The following is a 25750-nucleotide window of genomic DNA, read 5'->3' on the forward strand; positions in this document are numbered from 1 at the left end:
ACTGAGAGAGATTAGTACTCAGTGAAATATTCCAATATCAGCATTATTGGGATCCCAGAGAGGGTAGGGGGAGGAGAGAGGTCTAGAAGATATATCTGAGCAAATTGTAGCTGAGAATTTCCCTCTTCTGGGAACAAACATTCATGTCCAAGATACAGAGAGGACTTCTCCCGAGATCAGTGAGAACAGACCAACACCATGACATATAATAGTACAATTTGCAAATCTTAGATCCAAGAAAACAATCTTGAAAGCAGAGAGAGGGAAGAGATTTCTTACATATAGAGGGAGGAGCATCAGAATAATGTTGCATCTGTTACAGAGGCAAGCCAGAAAGAGTTGGGAAGACATAGGGTACTAAATGGGAAGAACATGCAGCCAAGAATACTTTATCCGAGGCTGTTGTTCAGGATAGATGGACAGACGAAGAGCTTCCAACATCGGCAGAAACTGAGAGAATATGTGACCACCAACCTGCAAGAAATATTTAGGATGGTTCTGTAAAAGTAGAAAGACCCCAAGAGTGACATAGAACAGAAATTTATAGAGACAATCTATAGAAACAAGGACTTCACACACAACATGACAATAAAATCATATCTTTCAATAATCACTCTTAATGTGAATGACCTAAATGCTTCCATGAAACATCACAGGATTGTAGATTGGATAAAAAGACCTGACCCCTCCATATGCTGTCTACAGAGACTTATTTTGAACCTAAAGTTACATCCAGACTGAAAGTAAAGGGATGGAGAACCATTTTTCATGCCAGCTGACCTCAAAAGAAAGCTGGGGTAGCAATTCTCATATCAAGACAAATTAGATTCTAAAAAAGACTAGTTAGAGATACAGAAGGACACCTTATCATTCCTAAAGGTTCTATCCAACAAGAGGATCTAACAATTGTAAATATCTATGACCCCAACATGGGAGCAGCCAAATACATAAGCCAACTGTTAACCAAAAGAAAGGCACATATTGATAATAATATATTAATAGTAGGAGACCTCAACATTCTGCTGTCAGCAATAGACAGGTCATCTAAGCAGAAAATAAGAGCTCTGAATGACACCCTGGACCAGATGGACCTCATAGATAGGTACAGAACTTTTCATCCTAAAACAACAGAATATTCATTCTTCTCGAGCACACATGGAACTTTCTCTAGAATAGACCACATACAGGGTCACAAGTCAGGTCTCAGCTGATGCCAAAAGATCGAGATTATTCCCTGCATATTCTCAGACCACAGTGCTTTGAAACTGGAACTCAATCATAAGAAAAAATTTGGAAGAAATTGATTCACTTGGGAGCTGAAGACCATCCTGCTTAAGAACGTTTGGGTCAACCAGGAAATCAGAGAACTTAATCAATTCATGGAAACCAGTGAGAACGAAAACATATTAGTCTAAAACCTATGGGATACTGCAAAGGCTATCCTAAGGGGGTGGTACATAGCCATCATGGCCATCCAAGCCTCACTCAAAAATATAGAAAAATCTGGTATATACAAACTGACTTTACAACTTAAAGAGCTGAAGAAAGAACAACAAATAAAACCTAAGCGATGCACAAGAAAAATTAAGGAAAATTAAAAATTAAGATTAGAGGAGAGATCATTGAATTAGAAACCAGAAATACCAGTAGAGCAGATCAATGAAGTAGAGGCTGGTTCTTTGAAAGAATTAATAAGCTTGATAAACCACTGACTTATCCAAAAGAAAAGAGAAAGGACCCGAATTAATAAAATTATGAATGAAAGGGAGAGAGACTAGCATCAAGGAAATAGAAACAATTATTAGAAGTTATTATCAACAACTATATGCCAATATATTAAGCAACCTGGAAGAAATGGAAGCATTCCTGGAAACCTATAAACTACCAAGACTGAAACAGGAGGAAATTGACAACCTGAATAGACCAATAACCAGTAATAAGATTGAAGTAGTGGTCAAAAACCTCCCAAAAAATGAGTCCAGGGCCTGATAAATTCCCTGGGGAATTCTACCAAACATTCAAAGAAGAAATAATACTTTTTTTCCTGAAGCTGTTTCAAAAAATACAAACAGAGAAAACTTCCAAACTCATTCCATGTGGCCAGCATTACCTTGATCCCCAAGCCAGGCAAAGACCCCATCAAAACAGAGTATTACAGACCAATATCCCTGATGCCAAAATTCTCAATAAGATCCTAGCTAATAGGTTCCAACAGTACATTAAAAGGATTATCCATCATGACCAGGTGGGATTTATCCCTGAGATGCAAGGATGGTTCATCATTTTCAAATCAGTCAGTGTGATAGAACACATTAATAAAAGAAGAGACAAGAACCATATGGCCCTTTCAGCATTTGACAAAATACAGCATCTTTTCCCGATTAAAACTCTTCAGAGTGTAGGGATAGAGGGAACATTCCTCAATTTCGTAAAAACTATCTACAAAAACCCCAGATCAAATTATCATTCTCAGTGGGGAAAAGCTGAGAACCTTCCTGTTGAGATCATGAACACAACAAGGATGTCCATTCTTGTCACATAGTACTAGAAGTACTAGACAACAAAAAGAAATAAAAGGTATTCAAATTGGCAAAGAAGAAATCAGACTCACTCTTTTTGCAGATGACATGATACTCCGTAGAGAACCCCAAAGAGTCCACCCCTAAATTATTAGAACTCATATAGCAATTCAGTAATGTGGCAGGATACAAAATCAATGCACAGAAATCAGTTGCTTTCCAATACACTAACAATGTAACTAGAAGGAGAAATTAGGGAATCAGTTCCATTTTCAGTAGCCCCCAAAACCATAAGATACCTTGGAATAAACCTAACCAATGAGGTAAAGGATCTGTACTCTAGGAACTACAAAAACACTCATGAAAGAAATCGAAGAAGACACAAAAAGATGGAAAAACATTACATGTTCATGGATCAGAAGAATGAACATTGTTAAAGTATCTGTGCTGCCCAGGGCAATCTATAGTTGCAGTGCCATCCCAATAAAAATACCAGTGTCATTTTTCAAAGTGCTGAAACAATTCTAAAATTGGTATGGAACCAGAGAAGACCCAAATCACCCAGGAAATATTGAAAAAGAAAAACAGAGCTGGTGGCATCATGTTGCCTGTTTTCAATATATATTATAAAGCTGTGATCACCATGACAGTATGGTACTGGCACAAAACAGACACAGATCAATGGAACAGAATAGGGCCCCAGATAATAGACCCTTAACTCTGGTCAACTACTCTTTGACAAAGCAGGAAAAAATATCCAATGGAAGAAAGATGGTCTCTTCAATAAATGGTGCTTTGAAAATCGGACAGCTATATACAGAAGAATGAAACTGGACCATTCTCTTACACTGTACACAAAGATACACTCTAAATGAATGAAAGACCTCAGGTGAGACAGGAATCCATCAAAATCCTGGAGGAGAACATAGTTGTAACCTCTTTGACATTGGCCATGGCAACTTCTTTTAAGACACATCTCCAAAAGCAAGGGAACAAGTGAAAATGAACTTATGGGACCTCATCAAGATAGAAAGCTTCTGCACAGCCAAGGAACAAACAAAGAGGCAACCCACAGAATGGGAGAAGATGTTTGCAGTGACACTACAGATAAAGGGTTGGTCCAAGAACTATAAAAATCTTCCCAAACTCAACAGCCAAGAAACAGATAATCATGGCAGAAAATGGGCAGAGGACATGAACAGCCACTTTCTCCAAAGAAGACATACAAATGGCTAACAGACACGTGAAAAAGTGTTCGCCATCAGGGAATTTCAAATCAAAACCCCACTGAGATACCACCTTATGTCAGTCAGAATGACAAAAATTGACAAGGCAAGAAACAACAAGTGTTGGAGAGGTTATGGAGAAAGGGGAACCATCTTACACGGTTGGTGGGAATGCAAATTGATGTAGCCGCTTTGGAAAACAGTTTGGAGATTCCTCAAAAACTTAAAAATAGAGCTACCCTATGACTCAGTGATTGCACTACTGGGTATTTCCCCCAAGATACAGGTGTATTTTAAAGGACCACCCATATCCCATTGTTCATAGCAACATTGTCCAAATAGCCAAACTGTGGAAAGAGCTGAGATGCCCTTCAATAGATGAATGGATAAAGAAGATGTGATCCACATATACAATTGAATATTACTCAGCCATCAGAAAGGATGAATACCCAAATTTGGCATCAACATGGATGGAACTGGAGGAGATTATGCTAAGTGAAATAAGTCAAACAGAGAAAGTCAACTATCATGTGGTTTCACTTATTTGTGGAACATAAGGAATAGCATGGAGGACATTAGGAGAAGGAAGAGGATAATGAAGGTGGAAAATCAGAGGGGGAGACGATCCATGAGAGACTGTGGACTCAAGGAAACAAACTGGGGGTTTTGGGGGAGGGTGGGGAGATGGCGTAGCCAAGGGATGGGCATTAAGGAGGACATGTATTGCATGGAACACTGGGTGTTATACTCAAACAATGAATTGTGGCGCACTACATCAAAAACTAATGATGTACTCTATGGTGACTAATGTAACATAATAAAATTAAAAAAAAAACTGAATGTCACTTTTATGTAACAACTAATAGTGTTGAATTCCTTTCTAAAAGCTCAATCTTATCCATGTAATTCCTTGAACATATTATCTATAGTTATTTTATAGTCCATCTTAAATTTTTTTTATCCCAATTATCTAGCTTTTTTAAACTTGTATTTCTTTTTTATTTTTTTAGAGATTTTATTTATTTATTTGACAGAGAGAGATCACAAGTAGGCAGAGAGGCAGGCAGAGAGGACAGGAAGCAGGCTCCCTGCTGAGCAGAGAGGCCGATGAGGGACTCGATCCCAGGACCCTGAGATCATGACCTGAGCCAAAGGCAGCGGCTTAACCCACTGAGCCACCCAGGCGCTCCAACTTGTATTTTTTTCTTGATTTGTAGTCAAGAAATTTTCTTATATGCATATTTTTAAAAGTTTTCATTGAAGTAATATATAATGTACATGTGGCAAAAGCAAATGACTTTATCAGGGAATTTTCATGAAATGAATATACATATGTAATGAGTAGTCAGATTAAGAAACAGATATTGCACATCTATTTCAGAAGCCCCTCTTTTGCCACTTTCCATATAATAACCTGTTTTTCTTTTGAAATGGAAACTGAATCCTTAGCCTTAATGACACTGTATTTTCTTTCTTCCCTTTTTTTCCTTCTTTGTAAAACATTGTTGAACTAATTTGAAGCTTTGGTTGTTGGGTTTCAGTTTGCTTGTGGAATTATTACTAGGTAAGGATATCTAAAATCTGATTTACTTTATCACTTCACTTATGGATTGAGATGATTAAAAGTTGGGCTTTAGTTTAGCATCTTCTTCCCTAAAAGACTTGCTTTTATTTATTTACTTAAGTTAATTTATTTTTAAGACTCCCAGCTTTTAAACTAAAGACTGGGAGAGTTAGTAGGAATTTTGCTTTTTGGTGGATCTTAATGTCTAGTTTTTGTTTGTATGTTTTTGTGAATCTTTTGAAAGCTGTGCTCAGATTATAGGCCTCTCAGACTCCTGTAGGTAATAGCAGGTTTAGGGAAAAGCAATTGCAAATTGCAGGTTTAGGGAAAAGCAATTGCAAATTGCAGATGGATTTCTAGGTCTTGCCTACATAATTCATCACTGTTCTTTTAGCTTGTTAGTGCTTTGAGATGTGTTTCATGGTTTCTCCCTAGCTTTCCTAGTTCTCACTAGAAGGGTTTGTTTCACATTGTCTATCTTATTACTGGAAGCAGAACTCTATTATCCTGTATTACCTATTTTTAAAAAGTGATCTTTAAAGTCCTTTTATATTTATAATGACATTTTTTGTCACTGGAGTTTGGGACTTCTTTTAAGCATCTACAACTGTCATTGATTAAAGTTGTTTCACTGTTTTCCAAACAGTGTATCATGGTAAAAATGAAGTAGTTGTACAAGAGTTTCATGATACCTTTGTAAATTCTCAAATGTGAGAGTCTCTTTTTTGAGATTTTAGGGGTAAACTTTTCTTTATATTTGGCAACTCAGGATATTTGATTTGCGGTAAATTAGTGGTTTCTGTTATGTGGTTTTTCTAGGAAGAAAATTTCTTAATAAAAGCTGTGGTAATAGCTATTACTTGAGTGTTTAGTAGGCATGAGGCACTAAGTGCCTCCACTAACGTTATCAGTCTTTATAAATACTTTCATGATATAGATACTGCTTTTATTCCCTTTTACAGATGGGTAAATTAAGACAAGGAGAGGTCAAGTAATTTGCCAGCCAGTACATTATGGAAGTGGTGTGATGTGGTATATACCCATTTTGGTTGTGTACACCTGGCTTCCATTCTGTTGGGGCTGTTGTCCATTCTTATGGATTGAACACCTCTGAAAATATAGCCAGCAGCTCAGATGTATATTATTGGAGATTATTCCCATTCTGTGTGGAAGCCTTACCTCATTCATTAAACTCATGAACACGTCAGCCCTTTATTAATTAATCAAGCAATGCAAATGTCTTATTCAAATAATATAATTGAACTTTAATAAAGTGTGTTAATAATGAAGGAGAAGTGGAATGAGTAAATGCTTAGTGATTAGCTTTTTATGTGCATTTGAGAATTTTGCTAGTTAGATTGTATCAACACAGCAGTTCATCATATATCAGTTTCAGGTAGTGTTTGAACATTTGTTTGATTAAGGTTGACTAAGGATTGTAGGAGAGTGGTCATGCTTAGCGAATGTGATTATTTGGATATCATTTTATTAATTTATTAATGCACATAATAGAATCAGTTTGGCCTGGAACTCCATAAAGGAAAGTCACTCAAGTCTGGCCTTGAGTAACAGTGTATCATCTCTTCCTATAAGTGGGCTGAGATGATCTCTGAAAATGGTTTGCTGTTTATGTGACCCAGATAACTGTACAAAATCATGTAAAGCAAGAGTCAAACTTTGCGTTCTCCCTGCCACACTGAGAGGATCCTTACTGAAAAAGAGCAGACTGTTCCTAAATCAGAACAGGAGGTTGCATAGAAAAAAAGATATCCTGGTAAAAACTGAAGAAACAAAAACTTACGGCCCATTTATTTTATGCATAAAATAAATGCAAATAAAAGTAAACAAAAAGGAGTATATCTCATTTATAGTCCATTTATAGTCTCTTTTTTTTTCTTCAAAGGACTGGCAGACAAGTACAGTTGACCCTTGAACAACACAGATTTGAATGGTGCAGGTCATGTATACATAGATTTTTTTCAGTAAATATAGTATAGTACTATAAATGTGTTTTCTCTTATGATTTTCTTAGCATTTTCTTTTCTCTAGTTAACATTTTAAGAATTTAATTTGTTACATATAACATACAAAGTATATGTTAATCAGTTATTTATGTTATTAGTAAGGTTTCCATTAACAGTAGGCTATTAGTAGTTAAATTTTGGGGGAGTCAAAAGTTATGCTCAGATTTTCAGCTATGTTGGGGTTAGCCCCTAAATCTGTGTTCAAGGATCAACTATAGTTTATTTTGAATTATGCATTCAAAGGAAAATGATAATGTTGTAATTTATGGTTATATTTGAAGGTGAGTATTTAAAAACTTTTCTTTGGTTTCCAGAGAATATAAATTTTGTGTTTTTTTTTCTGTTTGGAGACGTTCTTAAGATTTTTTTATTATGGATTTTAAAAACATTGAGATAATATTATGCTTACTTCTAAAAAACCTAATAGTAATAGTTCTGTATTTTCAGTGATATTTAAGTCGAATTAAGTGAAGATTGTATATTATCCGTACACACTTAACAAAGTAAAAGTACTTCAGTAAGTGATATTAGCCTATAACATTTAAGATAACTTCTTTTATTATTGTAACAATGAATAAATATATATAAATAGATTTTAAATGATTTATTGATTTGGGGCACCTGGGTGACTCTGTCAGTTCAGTATGTGATTTCCTTTTTGTTTTTTTTTAAAGATTTTATTTATTTATTTGACAGAGAGAGATCATAAGTAGGCAGAAAGGCAGGCAGAGAGAGAGGGGGAAGCAGGCTCCTTGCTCAGCAGAGAGCTGAAGGCAGAGGCTTAGCCCACTGAACCACCCAGGCTCCCCAAGTGTGTGATTCTTGATCTCAGCTGAGGTCTCAGTCTTAGTGTTGTGAGTTAAAGCCTTATGTTGGGCTCCACTCTGGTCATGGAGCTTACTAAAAAAAAAAAAAAAAAGAAAAAAAAGAAAAAGAATTTATTGATTTTTTTTCTCCTTAATTTTATTTAATTGAACTTTTAATTTTACAATAATGTAGATTCACATGCTGTTTTAGGAATACAGAGAGGTCTGGTGTAACCTATGCTTGTTTTCCTCCAGTGGCAACATCTTACAAAACTAGTAAGGTATTACAACGAAGATACTGACATTCGTACAGTCCAGATGCAGAATATTTCCATCACAGAGATCCTTCTTGTTGCCATTGCATCTCTGAAACTACTTCATTCCCTTTGCTTGACCTTGCCCACCCCCAGCAATTACTAATTGGTTCTCTATCTATAATGTTATCATTTCAAGAATGGTATACAAATGTAACAATACAATATGTAATCTTTTAGGATTTTTCTCATTCATCATACTTATCTGGAGATTAATTGGATTTGTTGTATATATCATTATTTTTTTCTTTTTATTTCTGAGTGGCATTCCATGGCATAAATGTTCAACCATTTTATTTACCATTCGTTTAACCATTCATCCATTGAAGGACATCTGGGTTGTTTCCATTTTGGCTACTAGGAATAAACCTGTTATGAATACTTGTTAACAGATTTTTGTATGAGTATACATTTCTATTTCCCAGGGATAAATGCCCAGGGGTGCAATTACTGGTATGGTAATTACAAGTTTAGTTTTGTAAGAAATTGCCAAACTGCGAGGGGCTATAACCTTTTAGAGTCACCACCAGTGTATGAATGATCAGTTTCCTGTGTTCTCACTATCATTTGGTGCTGTCACTATGTTTTTATATAAGATGAGAGCTATTTTGATATGTGTGTAGTATAGTCATTTTGATATGCTGTAGGTTTAATTTGTGCTTTTCTAGAAGGTAATGAAGTTTTATTTTTTCATGTGCTTTTTGCCATACGTTCTTCAGTAAATTTATTTGTTGAAGTCTGTATTAGTTTGCTAGTACTGCCATAAAAAAATACCAAACTGGGTGGCTTGATGGACAGATACTTATTTCTCACGTTCTTACAGTTCTTCCAGGAGGCTGGAAGTTCAAGATCAAGGTGTTGGCAAGTTTGGTTTCTCCTGAGGTGTCTCTCTTTGGCTTGCAGATGGCTCTTTTCTCACTGGGTATTCAAATGGTTTTTTTCTCTGTGCCACCATTGGCGTTTCTCTTTCTTCTTATATGGACACCAGTGCTGTTGAATTAGGGTGCCACCCAGATGGTCTCAGTTAAACTTAATGACCTCTTTTTAAAGGCCCTAGTTTGTCATATAGTCACTTTGAGAATGAGGGCTTCAACATGTGAATTTGGAGGGTGAGATGTACAGGTCAGTCCTTAAAAATACCTTTTGCTCTTTTTTAAATTTAATTTTTTTTTTCCGGTTGAGTTTTGGGAGTTGTCTTTATATTCTGGATACTAGTCCATTATCATATGTGTGGTTGCAGATATTTCTGCCAGTCTAGAATTTTTTTATTCTTCATAAGAGGGTTTTTCATGGATCAGGAATTTTTTAACTTTAATGAGATCCAGGTTATTTATTTTTTTTAAAGATTTTATTTATCCATTTGACAGAGAGAGATCACAAGTAGGCAGAGAGGCAGGCAGAGAGGGGGGGGAAGCAGGCTTCCTGCTGAGCAGAGAGCCTGATGTGGAGCTCTATCCCAGGACCCTGGGATCATGATCTGAGCCGAAGGCAGAGGCTTTAACCCTCTGAGCCATCCAGGTGCCCCGAGATCCAGCTTATTATGTTCACTTTTATGGACTGCTTTTGGTGTCAAGTTTAAAAACTCTTTACTTAGTTATGTAGCCGTTTTAAAAACTTTTCTACCGTATTGAAGTAAAAATGATTAGAGATCACAAATTATACATTTGGTTTTCTTAGGAGGAATTTGTGAATGTGTAGAAAGAGAATTCACTTAGAAATAAGGTAGGTCAGTCATGAACAAAAGAAAATATTGGGAGATGGTTCTTCATTGGAATTCCTCATTTTTGAAGCTCTTTTGAGTAAAGGCATTTGTAGGTTTTGTTTTAGACTATCTTTTAAGAATGTTTGTATAGCAAGAAGCCATGAAGAAGAGAGAGATTCTTTCTCTCCCTGGACAGGTTTTCTTATCTGGTGACATCATTATCTGCTTGGTTATCCAGGCTGGGAATGGGGACAGCCTGTGTAAGTGGTCCCATTTCATCCTTCACATTCATTCACTGCATCCTATTGGTTTTAACTTCTAAGAAGTTCTTCAACTTATTTCACATTTTTATCCTCATCACTAATCACTCTGATTCATTACCAAATCCTCTCCAGTGTCATTTCTATCATGCTGCTTTCCAGATTTTTTCTCTTTGTCTTTGGTTTTCAGATGTTTGACTTAGTATGTCTTATTATGGATTTCTTTGTATGTGTTTGACTTAGTATGTCTTATTATGGATTTCTTTGTATGTATCTTGCTTAGAGTTTATTCACTCACCTTATTCAGTCTATGTTTTTATTTCTTTTGCCAAGTAATATTTTGTCATCCATTATTTCTTGGAGTACTCTTTCAGCCCCACCCTTTGTCTTCTTTATTTCCAAGATTCAGATGACAAAAGATGTTACTTTGTTATAGTTCCACAAGTCCCCTGAAGTTCTGAGGTTTTTTTTTTTTTTTTGGTGGTGTGGCGGGGTGCTTTTCTTTTTTCTTTTTGTTTTTTCTTTGTTGTTAGTCTTTTTTTTTCACTGTTGTTCAGAATGGGCAATTTCTCTTTTATTATTTCACTGATGGTTTCCTTGTCTCCTTAATACTGCTTTTGGTCTCAGTCATTGTTTGATTTTGACTCTTATATTTTTCACTTTAACATTTCTGTTTGTTCTTTTTTATATATTGTTTTTTTCTCAAGACTTTGTAAGTCTTTGCTAAGACCTTCTATTTTTCCTTTTATTTCAGTGGTGTTCCTCATTTTCCTTTGAAGCATTTTTATGATGGCTGATGTAAAATCTTAATCAGATATTTCTAATATTCCTGTTGTTGTAATGTTGGTATCTACTGTTTATCATTTTTCATCCAACTTTATATCTTGTTCTTGGAATGATGAATAATTTTTATTGAAACCTGAACATTTTGAATATTATGAGATTCTACATTTTATTCAGTTCTTCTATTTTTTACTTACTTTTTTAAGAGTTTATTTTATTTATTTGACAGTGGAGGTCACAAGCAGGCAGAGAGGCAGGCACAGAGAGAGAGGGGGAAGCAGGCTCCCTGCTGAGCAGAGAGCCCCATGTGGGGCTTGATCCCAGGACCCTGGGACCACGACCTGAGCCAGAGGCAGAGGATTTAATACACTGAGCCACCCAGGCACCCCCAGATCTTCTGTTTTAGCTGGGTTTGTTTGATAACACTCCATTAGGGAAAGGTGGAGTGCATGCTCCCTCTTTACTTCCAGGTCGTTGTAGAAGTCCAGTTTTTCCACTTAGCCTCCATTGACACCCCAGGGAGGTTGTTTTCACTGTTACTGTGGCTGAATATGGGATTTCAGGTTCCCCAGTAATTCTGTCCTGATAGCTCTTAGGCTGGGAGGGATAGAAATGTCTCATGGCTGTTCTACATGTTTCCTCCACTAGTGTCATTGTTACCACTGGGTGGTGGTGCTATAAATCTTAAGAGTCCACTGAGTACTTTTTCTTAGACTAGCTCAGTGGGGAGGGATAAGATCACTTTGTTCTTTTTTTTTTTTTTTTAAGATTTTATTTATTTGACAGAATAAACACAAGCAGGAGGAGCGGCAGAGGGAGAGGGAGAAGCAGGCTCCCTGCCGAGCAGGGAGCAGGAGGACATGGGTCTCCATCCTAGGACCCTGGGATCATGACCCAAGCTGAAGGCAGTCACTTGAATGACTGAGCCACCCATGTGCCCCAAGGTCACTTTGTTCTTGATGGGTGGACTTAGATATGCAAGTTCCTCACTTTGTCTTCATTGACACCGTGGGGATGGCATGTTATCTCCTGGGAATTAAAGTCTTGGCTATAGTGGCCTTTTCTGACATCATTCCAGTGGGATGATGGAGGCATCTCATTATAGCATGGGGCAGTTGGAAGTCTAGGTTCCACGCCAGCCTTTGCTGATGGGGGTAGGAATGAAACCTTAGTTTTTCTCTATTGGTAGCTACAGTAGAGTAGTTATTTTCTAAAAGATGTCTTGCTAGATTTTTCTTTTACTTGGTCCTTTTGGCTTTGAGAGTAGGCTTTTGGAGGGTTTGTTTTATCTGTGCTTGGTGTTTTGGGCACTCAGTTTTTCAGTCCTTGGTAAAATGTGGTAAAAATGAAAACCCAAGGAACTTTTCTTGTTTCATTCTTTGGGTCCTGAGGTCCATATCCAGTCTTTCTTCTCCTCTCTGTCTTTCCTTACTTAAGTTTATTTTTTATATAATGTCTGCAGTTTCTAGTTGTAGATAGAGGAATAGTGAAAAGTATATCAACTTCATCTTTTCAGAAGTAAAAAGTGTGTTTCAGGTACTTAGTAACAAAAATTACCTCTAAACGACTCTTGAATTGGATCTAGGTAGAATTATTGTCTTTTAATGTTTTTTTGTTTGTTTATTTTTAAGACTAAATGCCTTTAGGCAGATTTTGACAGAGATAACAATGAATTCAAATTACAAAGTAATTTGTACAAAGCAAAAATATAGAATCAACCCCTGTGGATATACATTAAGTATCAAACTGAGTCTTTCTTGACAATACAGGGACATACTTACACACTAGTTTTTAACCTGTCAAGTTTTATTATGATTTCTTTTATGCATGCTGCAGTTGAAACAGTTCTCTTTGTTCTGACTTTTAGATCCAGTTACAGAGTGACTGATAATGTATGGAAATAGTTCTCAGGTTTTAGGTAATCTTCTGTTATAGCTTTGTTAAGAGTCTCATGATCACGTTTTGCCTTTAGTCAGCTATGGATATATCAATGAGGATTTAATATTTCAGAGGTCTACTATATAACAGAAAAGAAATATTATGTATAGCACTAAAGGACATTTACATTGTTACAAATGTGAGAAAAAGCAAGGCCTTCTTTTATACAGGTAGCTTAAGATTTTCAAATACTTTCAACAGTGGTATTTTACGATAAAATACTATCATGATTGTAGATGTTAAAAAAGAATGTTTTCTGGGCGCCTGGGTGGCTCAGTGGGTTGGGCCTCTGCCTTCGGCTCGGGTCATGATCTCGGGGTCCTGGGATCGAGCCCGCATTGGGCTTTCTGCTCCGCGGGGAGCCTGCTTCCTCCTCTCTCTACCTGCCTCTCTGCCTGCTTGTGATCTCTGTCAAATAAATAAAATTAAAAAGAAAAAAAAACCAACAAAAAGAATGTTTTCTTTGTATTTCTTTCAGGATGATGGTTTAGAAGACAACGAAAAGAATTTCTATGAATCTGATGATGAACAGAAGGAAAAGACTGACCAAAGAAAGAAGCCATATATTATGGATCCAGACCATAGACTTTTAATTCGGAATACAAAGCCTTTGCTTCAGAGCAGGAATGCAGCGGTAATTTAACACCCTTATAAGAAATAATTTATGGATTTTTAAAAACAGTTGTTAAAAGTATTTAAGTTCAGTGAACAATATTTCAGTGTGCTAAGGGAGCATTTGTTTATTTGATCATACACCGAAAAAATCAGTTTTGATGAGATTACTTGGTTTGGTAGTTATATGCCTATTGGACTTCATTTACTTTTGTGGTTTTGTTAATTGGCTTTTCCTAATATATGAGCTTAATATGTTTCTCATTGGGTTGGAAGACTGCATATTTCTGTTACTTGGTTGTAGTTGAGAGTATGTGGTATCAGTCCTTAATATTCATGTCAACCTAATAAGAGTTTTTAAGAGACTAACATATAAAGAAAGTGTCTATCATAATGCCGCATACCTAAAAGATTTTAACTGGTAGGAATAGCAGTTAAAAATCATTTTCATTTGACTCCTGAGTTTGTTTCCTTTTGTTTTACATCTTTTTGGTTTAAATACACTTTATATTTCATTTATTTATGTGCACAATAAAAAATTAGGAAATAGGGACTGGCAAAACTTTAAAGAAATTAAAACATCATATTCCCATCACTGAGAAATCACTGTTATGTTTTGATGCATTTTCTTCCAGACCCTTTTTCTGCATAAATATACATATATTCACTTGTGTGTTTGTCTATACATACATATTTTTTAAACCAAGGTAAAAATCATACTGTATATAGTACTTTTTAAACTTTTTTCCCTAGTCAGTCCTCTCTATTCAATAAAATTTCATCTCATTTAATACCAGTTTATTTTAAAGTATCTGTTATATAAATAGGTAATCTAAACCAGTATGTATAGTACCTGGTTGTTACAGCTCTTAAACCTCCCAAGTCTTGCAGAATGTTCTTTAGGGTTTTCTCTTTGCTTACTTTATAGTGCTATTTAATTTTTTCTTCTGTGCTCTGTGTTACCTGTTAACTGGCAGTTATATCTAAACATTTGATGGAGTAAAACATTTTCTTAATATTGTTAATTTAAAACATGTTCTTAATGAATGGTTCTGTTCAACTAATAAAAATTTTGAAAATGTGAGTTATTTTAAGGTTTTGGATGCATGCTGATTTAGAGCTTAGAGTTCTGTCTATGTATCTTAGTAATTTGCAGAAGTTTTTATCTTATACCTGATAATTTAGTTTCTATATTATTATTAAATAGCCATACACAGTAATAAAAAAATGCTATTTTTCTAATGTTGTAAAACATGGTTATAGTTCAGTGAGCCCAGCTTAGCCAGATTGTATTTAAGTAGCTGTAACTTGTCACTGAAACTCTCTTTATAGTTGACTCACTGTTTATCTTTATCTTGGGAATTGATTTTATATATTTTTTTATATATATTTCATCAAAAATGGTGAAACAAATAGAAGTAGTTTGTACTTTTTTCCCCAGTATGTTTTAATTCCATACTTATTTGATATATACCAAATAGAGTAATTTACTTTTGTCCCAATATATTTTGCTATCCTTCTAATTGGGTGCTGTTAAGTACATATAAAGGTTGGCTGTTGAAGGATTGTGAGTAGATTTCCTTCTTCTAGCCTGACTCACAGTTAAAGGAGAAACTTTGAAAATTTTTTTCAGGAAACTTGGTCAGTGCTATCTATTGATTTGTAGATAAGGGGCATTGTCAGCAGAGTGTTGGGAGGCTGTCCTAACTGTAGATAAGGCAAAAGTGGTAAAAATAGTTAGGAATAGAAAAGTGCTTATAGGATATACTTTATCATGAATGCACATAATTTAACTGTAGAGGACCCATCTATTTGTATATTTTAGTCATTTTGGACTTTGGAGATAGGGAGTTTCCCTCTTGGCTTTTACAAATTAGACTATAGATTTCAAATTTTGGTTATGGAAGCAACTTGAAACTTTTAGATTTGTAAATACTAGGGGAGAAGAAGAGTATGTACGCCTGTGGGCTTGAGGGAGTGCCCTAATTAGTATAGTAGAAGAGATTACATACTGAGTGGCATCTAGAATCTTTAAAACATTGACATATATAGAAAGTACAGTTTACTTTCTTACTAGTAGCATTGGACAATTTTTAATAGAAAAGGGCTTAATTTCTGTAAAATACATTACAATTAAGTTTTACTTTCTTTTCTATAATATACTAAGACTTATTAGCCAACTGTATACTTTAGTATTTGTAAAAATGACCATTACCTTCTTGTAGATTAAGTCAGTCATAGCAATTTTATTTTATAAGATACTATTTTTAAATTTTTTTTAACATTTAAAAATTTTTACTGAGAGAGGACAAGTTGGAGAGAGAGAGAGCGAGCATGAGATAGGGGAGAGGGAGGCGCAAAGAGAGAAGCAGGCTCCCTGTTGAGCAGGGAGCCTGACATGGAACTTAGTCCCAGATCATGACCTGGGCCAAAGGCAGATGCCTAACCGATGGAACCACCCAGGTGCTCTTATTTTGTAAGTTTTTAAATTCAGGACAGTTTGTTCAATAATTACAGTGTATTTGTGGATCACAAGTGAAGAAATAAAATATCCTTAAGTTCCTCAATTGCCAAGTAATATCTGAAAGCTATAAATCAGCCTTGTAAGAAGAAAAAAAAGTACAGCAATGGGCCAAGAAAACAGTAAATTTGGGACTCTGTGAGCAGTATTTTTTTAAAAGTGCTTTTTAAAAATAAATAAATAGAATAAAAACATTTTTAAAATGTTTCTTAGTTTTGGAAGGAACTCCTTTTATCTCAAGCACCCTCAGCTGCTGTATACTCTTTAAGCATATATAAAACTACTGCCATATATTTGTTAGAACCTTATAGAACAAGCATAAGTAAAGTAGTATTAATGTTTTCTGAGCTAAAGTCAAGATGATATAACTACTGTAACTCTCTGCATTTGTCACAGGTTAAACTGGATCACTTTTCAGTTTGGACTTTTGATCTCTGAATCTAAGTGTAGAGGCATGTGGGGGAAACATAGTTCTCTTATATTTTATGACAGAAGTTCTTATCACCCTTATAATGGCTTTGAAGCAAAGACTGTTTTTAAGGTTCTGCATTTTGAAAACAAAAGATTATTTCAAATTCTGTTACTTTAGAGGAATTATTTTAGTAGAGTTCATTTAATTATAAATTTAATATACTGATTTTTAAAATTTTCATCTTACTTGTTACTTGTTACTTTTGCAAAAGTATTTGGACTTCATTTGGAAAGGCATACTTAAAACTTTTAAAATATTCCCAATCTCAGAGCAGCAGCAGCAATGTTAGGAAGAGTATGGGGTTTGGAGTGTTATGAAAAGCTTTGCTGCATACTGGCAGGCAGACTTTCGGTAGCTCATTTAACATCTGTTTTCTGATAACATCTATTTTCTTTCTCAATGATGTATTGGTTTCCTTGGGCTGTCATAGTAAATTACCACAAACCAGGTGAATTAGAACAACAGAAATGTATTTTCTCACTTTTTAGTGAGAAAGTGGAAGTCCAAAATCAAGGCATCAAAGGGTTCGTTTCTTCTGGTGGCTTTACGGGAGAAACTGCCTTTTGCTAGTTTATAGTGATTGCCTGCAATCCGCACTCAGTGGCTTATAGATTCATCACTCCAGTCTCTGCCTCCATCTTTACATTGCTTTCTTTAATGTGTCTGTGTCTATAATTTTCTTTATAAGGACACTTACTGGATTTAGGGCCCACCCTAATCCAGTGTGATCTCATCTCCAGCATTACCTTAATAATATCTGCAAAGACTTTTATCCAGGTAAGGTCACATTCTTCAGGTAGACATGAATTCTTGGGAGGACACTGTTCAACCTGCTTCAAAGGATAGTAGCATATTCCTCTTACTTCACAGGAATTTTGTAGGAGTAAACAATATGTAAGAATGTACTTCAAAGCTGTAGATTGCTCCCATGTTTATAGTTCTTACTGTTTTCATGCTTTATCTTTTAGGTGGTTATGGCAGTTGCTCAGCTGTATTGGCACATATCACCAAAGTCTGAAGTTGGCATCATTTCGAAATCACTAGTGCGTTTACTTCGTAGTAATAGGTAGGAAATGATTTTATTTGTTTTTTTTTTCTTTTGTGTGGCTTCAAAAGTAGCGTTTGTACAACTGTAATCTATCAGACATTGATTACATGACTCTGTGTTCTGTCTATAAGATTTCATACTTAAGGGGTCATCATACAAGCTTTATACATTTTATCTCTAAGTTGGTGATAAATATAAAATTTCTCTTAAGCTCAAGCCCAAAGAGATTGATAATATTTTGGCAATGTTTAAGATCAGATTTTTATTGTCGTTTTGTTTTCTTTGTTTTAAGAATTACAAAACAGTTTCAGCTATTTAGCTTACCCTGAATATTTTGTTATAATTAGTTACTTTAAATTTAAAATTTCTTTCATTGAGTCCTTACTTCTGCTGATAGAGTTGGGGGAAAAAGATACATGTAACAAGACCTTAGTGCCTCAGCTACTTAACTCTAGACTGACTTTTGCCATTCCTTAGTGATGTTCTTTGTGCTTAGGACCTAAACACCTTTGTGTTTAGGATTCTTTGTGTGTAAAGACCATGTCTTTATACATGGTCACTCTTTTCCTTTTTCTCAGTTCAGTAATGTTTTCTTTCCTGTAACTAGTTCAAAGGCTATCAGGAAGTTCTGGAATGCATTTTTTCATGTGAAGCTTTATACCACATTAACTTCTACATTCATTTCTTAGATATTTGGACATAAAGTAACAAGGCTTTTTTTTTTTTTTTTTTTTAAATCTAGTCTTTCTGGTTAGAACTGAGGGATATGGTGATCATCTGATCAAGAGTTTATATTAATGCTATGATCATGTTTATTCTGTTAGCCCTAAGAGCACCTTCCTTGCATGTGTTCAGAGCAGCTGTAGTTTTGGCTTTACATCTTAGGAATACAGTATTGTAAAATAGGTTTTAACTTTTCCACGTGATGAATCAAATCTTATTTATTAGTTTATAGGAAAATGTGTTTAAAAAGAAGACTTAAGGGGCGCCTGGGTGGCTCAGTGCGTTAAGCCACTGCCTTCGGCTCAGGTCATGATCTCAGGGTCCTGGGATCGAGCCCCGCATCAGGCTCTCTGCTCAGCAGGGAGCCTGCTTCCCTCTCTCTCTCTCTGCCTACCTCTCCATCTACTTGTGATTTCTCTCTGTAATATAAATAAATAAAATCTAAAAAAAAAAAAAAGAGGAAGACATAAATACCTAAGATTTACTAAAAACTGTTTAATATTTGAGTTCAGTTTGAAACTTACTGCATTTTTTTTGGCTTAATATACCGTTTACATAAAGGTACTTACTTGGAAAATATATCCAATGAAAATTCTCCTTTCATTTTTAGGGAGGTGCAGTATATTGTCCTACAGAATATAGCAACTATGTCAATTCAAAGAAAGGTATGTACATTATGAACACATAATTCAAGGGAGAAATGAATGCATTAAAACCATAAAAGTATTTATGTATTTCTTTTTATAATCTAGGGTATGTTTGAACCTTATCTGAAGAGTTTCTATGTTCGATCAACTGATCCAACTATGATCAAGACACTGAAGGTACATATGCTTTTATTTTTCAACTACCCTTAGTGCATCTTTATTTTGAAGATAGCTATAGCTAGATATTGCTAGAGCATCTACAAAATGGAGACCTGCATTTTCAGAAACACAGATACTTTTAGGGATTTTCTTTATACTTTCTAAACTTTATTATTATATCCAGTTATAATAAATGCTGCTGCATCTTAATAATACTATGTTTATATACGCTACCTGCACCTCGAATAATGCTTTGTACACTGGACAAGTAGATAATTTTAGCACTGTGTTTTTTAAGTGATATTATAGAGAATTGAATTGAGTATTGTGCAGGATAGAAAAGTAGGGTTAAGTTTCTAGGATTTAGAAAATACTTGTGGAAAAGTTGATGTTTGAGTGGATTTTAAAAGAATAATGTTTTTGTGAATTTTTTTGTTCTTGTTGGTACATTGAATGGGAGGTGGTTGTAGGGTCTGAGTAGGAGAAGAGAGCAGTTTATGCTAACAGAGATTATGAAAGAGTGTTATGTTCAGGGAATAATAACTACACTAAAGAACATAGGGATATAAAGTTATGATAATTAAAACTGTGATATTTAGACAGAAAAATAAGTGGGATAGAAAAGAAAGCGTGGAAACATCCGTGTATATGAAGATGTATTATATAATAGAGGAGACCTTACAAACCTGTGTGGAAAGAATGGACTTTTCAGCATATATTGGGATGATTGGTTACTCACATGAAAACTGGGTTCAATCATAAGGAAATCTAATACACATCAAAATTGTGGGATATTTTAGAAAATAACTGGTTTGCAGTCATCAAAAATGTCAAGGTTGTGAGGGTCAGAAAAATACATAGAAACTTTCAGGCCAAAGGAGACTAAAGATAAAACTGAATGTCTGATACTGAATTGGATCCTTTTATTATGATTGAGATAATTAATGAAACTTAATGGAAGTGATGATTGCATGGAGGTATGTATAAGTGTTAATTTGTTAATTTTCTTGATTTTCTTAATCCTATTGTGTTCTGTAGGGCAATGTCCTGGTTTGTAGGGAATCTACACAGAAATATTTGGGGATGATGTGGTGTCAGATTGGCAACTCTCAAATGATTTAGATCAAAATAGTTCTTTTTACCTTTTCTATATGTTTGAGATTGGTTTTTTTTTTTAATTATATAAAAATGAAAATGTTTTTAAGCGTCTGCCTTTGGCTCAGGTCATGATCCCAGGGTGCTGGGTTAGAGTTCCACATCGGGCTCCTTGCTCAGCAGGAAGCCTGCTTCTCCCTCTGACTGGTGCTCTGCCTGTTTGTACTCATTTGTTGTCTCTCTGACAAATAAATAAATAAAATCTTAAAAAATAATTAAAATGTTTTCATCAAAATAAACTGCAGAGTGATGCTATGATCTGGGAAAAAGATATTCCCAGTACATATATCTGAAAAATGACTAGTACTGAAAATATATATGGAACTTGCTACAATCTATCCCTTTTAATTGGAGTATTTAGACCATTTATTTTTAATGTCATTTGTGATATGACTATGTGTATATATACATCACACATACATCTTGTGTTTTGTTTTCTATCTGTCCTGTCCTCTGTTTCTTTTTTTTTTTTTTTTTAAGATTTATTTATTTGACAGATCGAGATCACAAGTAGGCAGAGAGGCAGGCAGAGATAGAGGAGAAAGCAGGCTCCCCGCTGAGCAGAGAGCCTGATGTGGGGCTCGATCCCAGGACCCTGGGATCATGACCCGAGCGAAGGCAGAGGCTTTAACTCACTGAGCCACCCAGGTGTCTCCCTTTTTTCCTTTATCATGCTTTCCTTCAGATAGCTTGAATATTTTTTACGAGGAAGAACTGAAACTTTTTTAGTGAGCCTATTGGAGATAGACTTTCAATTACATCTTCTTATAACTATGAATCAAGAAAAGAGAATTAAAATGTCCAAGTATTTGGGATGGTAGGATAAATGAGAACAAATCCAAGAATTAATTGGTATCTGGAAAACAGAGGTAGTACATGAAGGGCAAGTTGTTTTCTAGCTTTATTAATAAAGGGGGAAAAAGCAACAAACTACCTTAAATTGTTTAGGTTAATTAGATATAAATTATAAAGTTGGGATAAGCAGGGAAGATGGAGGATTCTCTTTTTCCTAATTGTTTTTGAAAATTATGTAATTACTTGTTCTCTGCTTGGAGATGTAGGAAGACAAAATTCACCAGAAAGGTATATGCCTCACAACATTTGTAACAGTGTGACTTTTTAAAGATTTTATTTATTCATTTGACAGAGAGAGATCACAGGTAGGTAGAGAGGCTGGCAGAGAGAGAGAGATAGAGAAGCAGGCTCCCCGCTGAGCAGAGAGCCCGACGCGGGACTCGATCCCAGGACCCTGAGATCATGACCTGAGCCGAAGGCAGCGGCTTAACCCACTGAGCCACCCAGGCGCCCAGTGTGACTTTTTAAAAACAAAAATTACCATTCTATTCAATGCCTTGTCTTTATTAAATTAATGCTTTTTTTGTGTGTGTGCTTTACAATGTTACTCTTTCTTTTTTCTACTATAGCTTGAAATTTTGACAAACTTGGCAAATGAAGCCAACATATCAACTCTTCTCCGAGAATTTCAGGTTTGTATACACTGCTGTTATAAAATAACTTCTAAAACATTTGTTTAGTTTACAGCCAAATATATATCTTTCTCAATTTACAAATAGGTAATTGTGTTAAATAAAACAGTGATTTGGGACAAGATTGAGAACTATGAAATTTGTAAATTTTCATGAATCAACATTAGCTACAAATTTTAAATTTAAGGGAAATGAAATAGTAGTCCCTTTCATGTTTTCACAGCATTTGAAAGACTGGTTTATGACTGTTGTTGTTGTTTTAAATTACATTATGTTACTGGTAAGGATTCCATGTCTCTGCTGCCATCATCACTAATCCATTCCATACTCTGCATTCATGAAAGTGGCTTCACTTTTTACTTAGTTGTCCTGTTTAACTGTCCTATCTCTCTTCAGATAATGACCTCTTAGCTTTATGTATTTTTGGTCTAATATTTCTCCTGTTACGATGTTTTTGTCATTATTTTTGTTTTGTTGTACTTTTTAAAACCATTAATGCATATGGATGAGGTGTCTCCCCGCCAAACACCCTTAAAAAATATTATTCAAAAACTATCTCCTGGATATATGCACTTTAAGATGGAGGAGTCTGCTCCAGAGACTTAGTGGTACAGGATAGCAACAGAAAATCTACTATCAGTATTGTGAATTTTGTACCTCATAAGCAGTTTTCTTAGTGAAAACGTACCACATGTTACGCGCAAATCACAGTTTTTGTTAACTCCCAACTTTTATTGATTTCATTTATTTTGTTGCTATAATCCTCTTGTATAAGTATATTAAATTTCCTTTTAGCTAAATAGATACTGGAGTTTTTAAATTGTATGATCTTATACTTTTAACAGGAGTAGTAGAATATTACAGCATCTCCATAGGTTATAATTTTATAACTGGATTGCTGTACTTCCATGGTATTTTTTTTTTCTAGAAGAATTTCTTGTAAAATTAGGATGTTTTGGGGTGCCTGGCTGGCTAAGTTGGTTAAGCATGCAACTCCTGATTTTGGCTAAGGTCATGATTTCAGGCTTGTGACGTGGAGCCCCCATTTTGGGCTCCACACTGGGTGTAGAACCTGCTTGAGATTCTCTCTCTTCTCTCTCTGCCCCGCCCTCCCAAAATAAATAAATAATTTTTAAAAATTAGGATGTTTTGGATATCTAGTCATATTTATGCATGCCAGAAAATATAGTATCTCAAGTTTTTATCCAGTAATCCATAGCTATAGAACATTGGTTAGATTTGATTTTTTACTTCATTTTTATAAATTTGCTTTTATATATATATTTTTAAGTTTTTAATTTTTGTCTCTGTTTTTGTTTGTCCTTTTTCTTATTGTAGGTAATCAGTTGGGCTGTCCTTTTGCTATCAGCTTCCTGCTTAAGTCAAGTTTACTGGGGATGTAGGCAGTGAATCTCAGGCAGTCTTATGGCAGTTTTTAGTTATACAGTGGTGACACATTGAACCTATCTTAAAATATTGGTAATCTGGCCATTTCAATTAAGATCAGCATTTTTAATAAGGCCATTGTTTAGTTAGACTTTCTGATACACATTTTATGTATCTACTTTTATCACTGTCAATATTTGTACCTCATTTATGTGGGTTATAGGTTATGTTACTTTTTGAGTAAAATAGAGAATTTTTTTTCTTTTTTTTTTTTTCAAAGATCTCATTCATTCACTTGACAGAGATCACAAGTAGGCAGAGAGGCAGGCAGAGAGAGAGAGAGAGAGGAGAAAGTAGGCTCCCTGCTGAGCACAGAGCCCAATGTGGGGCTCAATCCCAGGCCCCTGGGATCATGACTTGAGTCGAAGGCAGAGGCTTCAACCCACTGAGCCAGCCAGGTGCCCCCAAATAGAGAATTTTTTAAAGATATTTTTTGTAATTGAGGAAATTAGGTCATCAACTGGGAACCTGTTAAAATACAATTGATCTTTCCTACATGGAAGTAAGAGAATTTGTGTAATTTATTTCTTCAGTATTTAATCTTGTTCTTTGTGCTGTTCTCGCAAAATCTGTATGGCTTTAAGATATTCTTAGATTTTTTTTTATTTGTCCTTTTGACACCATTTAAATGTACATCCTTTTTGGTATGTTAAATAACCATAGTGTTAATTCTACATTATGTACATCTCATTTGAAGTTGGGAATCTTTTTTTAAAAATGTCAGTTGAGGGATGCCTGGTTGGCTCAGTCAGTAGAGCATGTGACACTTGATTTCAGGGTCATGAGTTCAAGCCCCACATTGGGAGTAAAGCTTACTCAAAAATAAATACATTTTTAAAAATTCAGTTGAAAATAGAATTTTAAATTTTGTTTACATACACTATAATATAGAAATGTAAGTATGCATATTTTAAAGCATATTTATTTCTGTAAATAAGAAAAGCTGAGTTTTTAAATTAGGAAACTTATAATCAAAGTGAAATTCTTTAGGGCTATATTAAATTTTATAAAGCTTTTTTAACTTGCTATTGTTAAATCAGTGATTTCTTTTTAAGTTTATATAAATACATAGTTTACAGTATGTTTTTAAAACATTCTTTTAAAGAAAATCTATTTCAAAAGTAGGGAATTCTATTACAGACTGAGTATTTTTAAAATCTTTATTGCAACACTGCTCATTGTAGCTATTATAGTTTTACTACCATTCAGATAACGTTTTGAAAATGTTTTTCATTAGTGTATTTGTCCTTTTCCTCCTCTTCTCCCAACTTTAGATTCAGTGTCTCTGAAAAAGCAACCCTTTTTTTCATAGACTCACAGATGCTGCTGGTTAAATGAACTGAAACCTCCAAAGAGAGACTCATCATCTCTTTCAACCTTGCACTTAAACTAATTGCTGTCTTTGGGTGACTGCACCCCACTATCTGTTTTGGAGTCACAAGCCTCTGTGGCCACAGGTGAATGAACCTGGCTTGAAAATGTGCTTCTTCAGTAGGCACATTCTTTAAGTAAAAAAACAAAATTAAATTAAACTAAGTCATCAGTTGGCCCTGTTGTACATATAAATGAGAATATTATAGATTCTAAAATTTGTATTTTTGACAAAGTTCAGTATATCTTTTTGTTCACTTGATGGTACCAAAGTATAAACTAATTGAAATGCTATTTTTTAGACCTATGTGAAAAGCCAGGATAAACAGTTTGCAGCAGCCACTATTCAAACCATAGGCAGATGTGCAACCAACATCTCAGAAGTCACTGATACATGCCTCAATGGCCTGGTATGTCTGTTGTCTAACAGAGATGGTAAGTTGATAATTTTATCTTCAAGTAATTTATTGTTTGAGTACTCTTGGCATTATCTTCAAATTCTAACATTTTTTAACATTTCATTTTAGTGTTTCTTGTATGTCAGTAGCATGATCATGATGAGAGTAGCAATTTATCCTCGAAATAGAAAGACACACACACACACCTTTGTAGTGTTTTAGTAAATTAGATAATAAAGTTGCAAACAGTATTTGTTTTTCCTAAATAAAACTAAGAAACGGTAGTTTGTTTATTTTATTTCTTCACAGTTTAATCACCTTCATTATGCCTTTTCCACAAAGGTTATATTTTACGGCTTAGTTACGACACGTAAGTCACGTATAATATTGGTTCACCTGCAGAGGGTGCTAAAAGCAGGCAAATGACTATAACATGGAGAAGTGGCTAGATCAAATACAAAAAAGTATGTTTATTGTGTACCTTCAGAGTTTTTTTTTTTTCTTTTCAGAAATTCAGCTAATAATTTTATATTCAATATTAAATTCAATTTAAAAGTCATCAGTTTGCAACAGCT

The 25750-nt window shown here is 34.9% G+C and overlaps 1 protein-coding gene across 4 annotated transcripts in view; it reads left to right on the forward strand.

Annotated features, from left to right (window-relative positions):
• AP3B1 (adaptor related protein complex 3 subunit beta 1) overlaps window positions 1-25750 on the forward strand; it is a 344581-nt gene that overhangs the window by 172839 nt on the left and 145992 nt on the right. For all 4 annotated transcript variants that reach the window (XM_082724772.1, XM_082724770.1, XM_082724771.1 and 1 more), the window contains 6 exons: window positions 13615-13770; window positions 17710-17807; window positions 19123-19177; window positions 19265-19336; window positions 21898-21960; window positions 25080-25212. In XM_082724772.1, coding sequence (XP_082580898.1) covers window positions 13615-13770; window positions 17710-17807; window positions 19123-19177; window positions 19265-19336; window positions 21898-21960; window positions 25080-25212 — 577 coding nt within the window. The remainder of the gene's footprint in view (window positions 1-13614; window positions 13771-17709; window positions 17808-19122; window positions 19178-19264; window positions 19337-21897; window positions 21961-25079; window positions 25213-25750) is intronic.

This window comes from Mustela nivalis (assembly GCF_964662115.1).
Source record: "Mustela nivalis genome assembly, chromosome: 3".
Lineage (NCBI taxonomy): Eukaryota > Metazoa > Chordata > Mammalia > Carnivora > Mustelidae > Mustela > Mustela nivalis.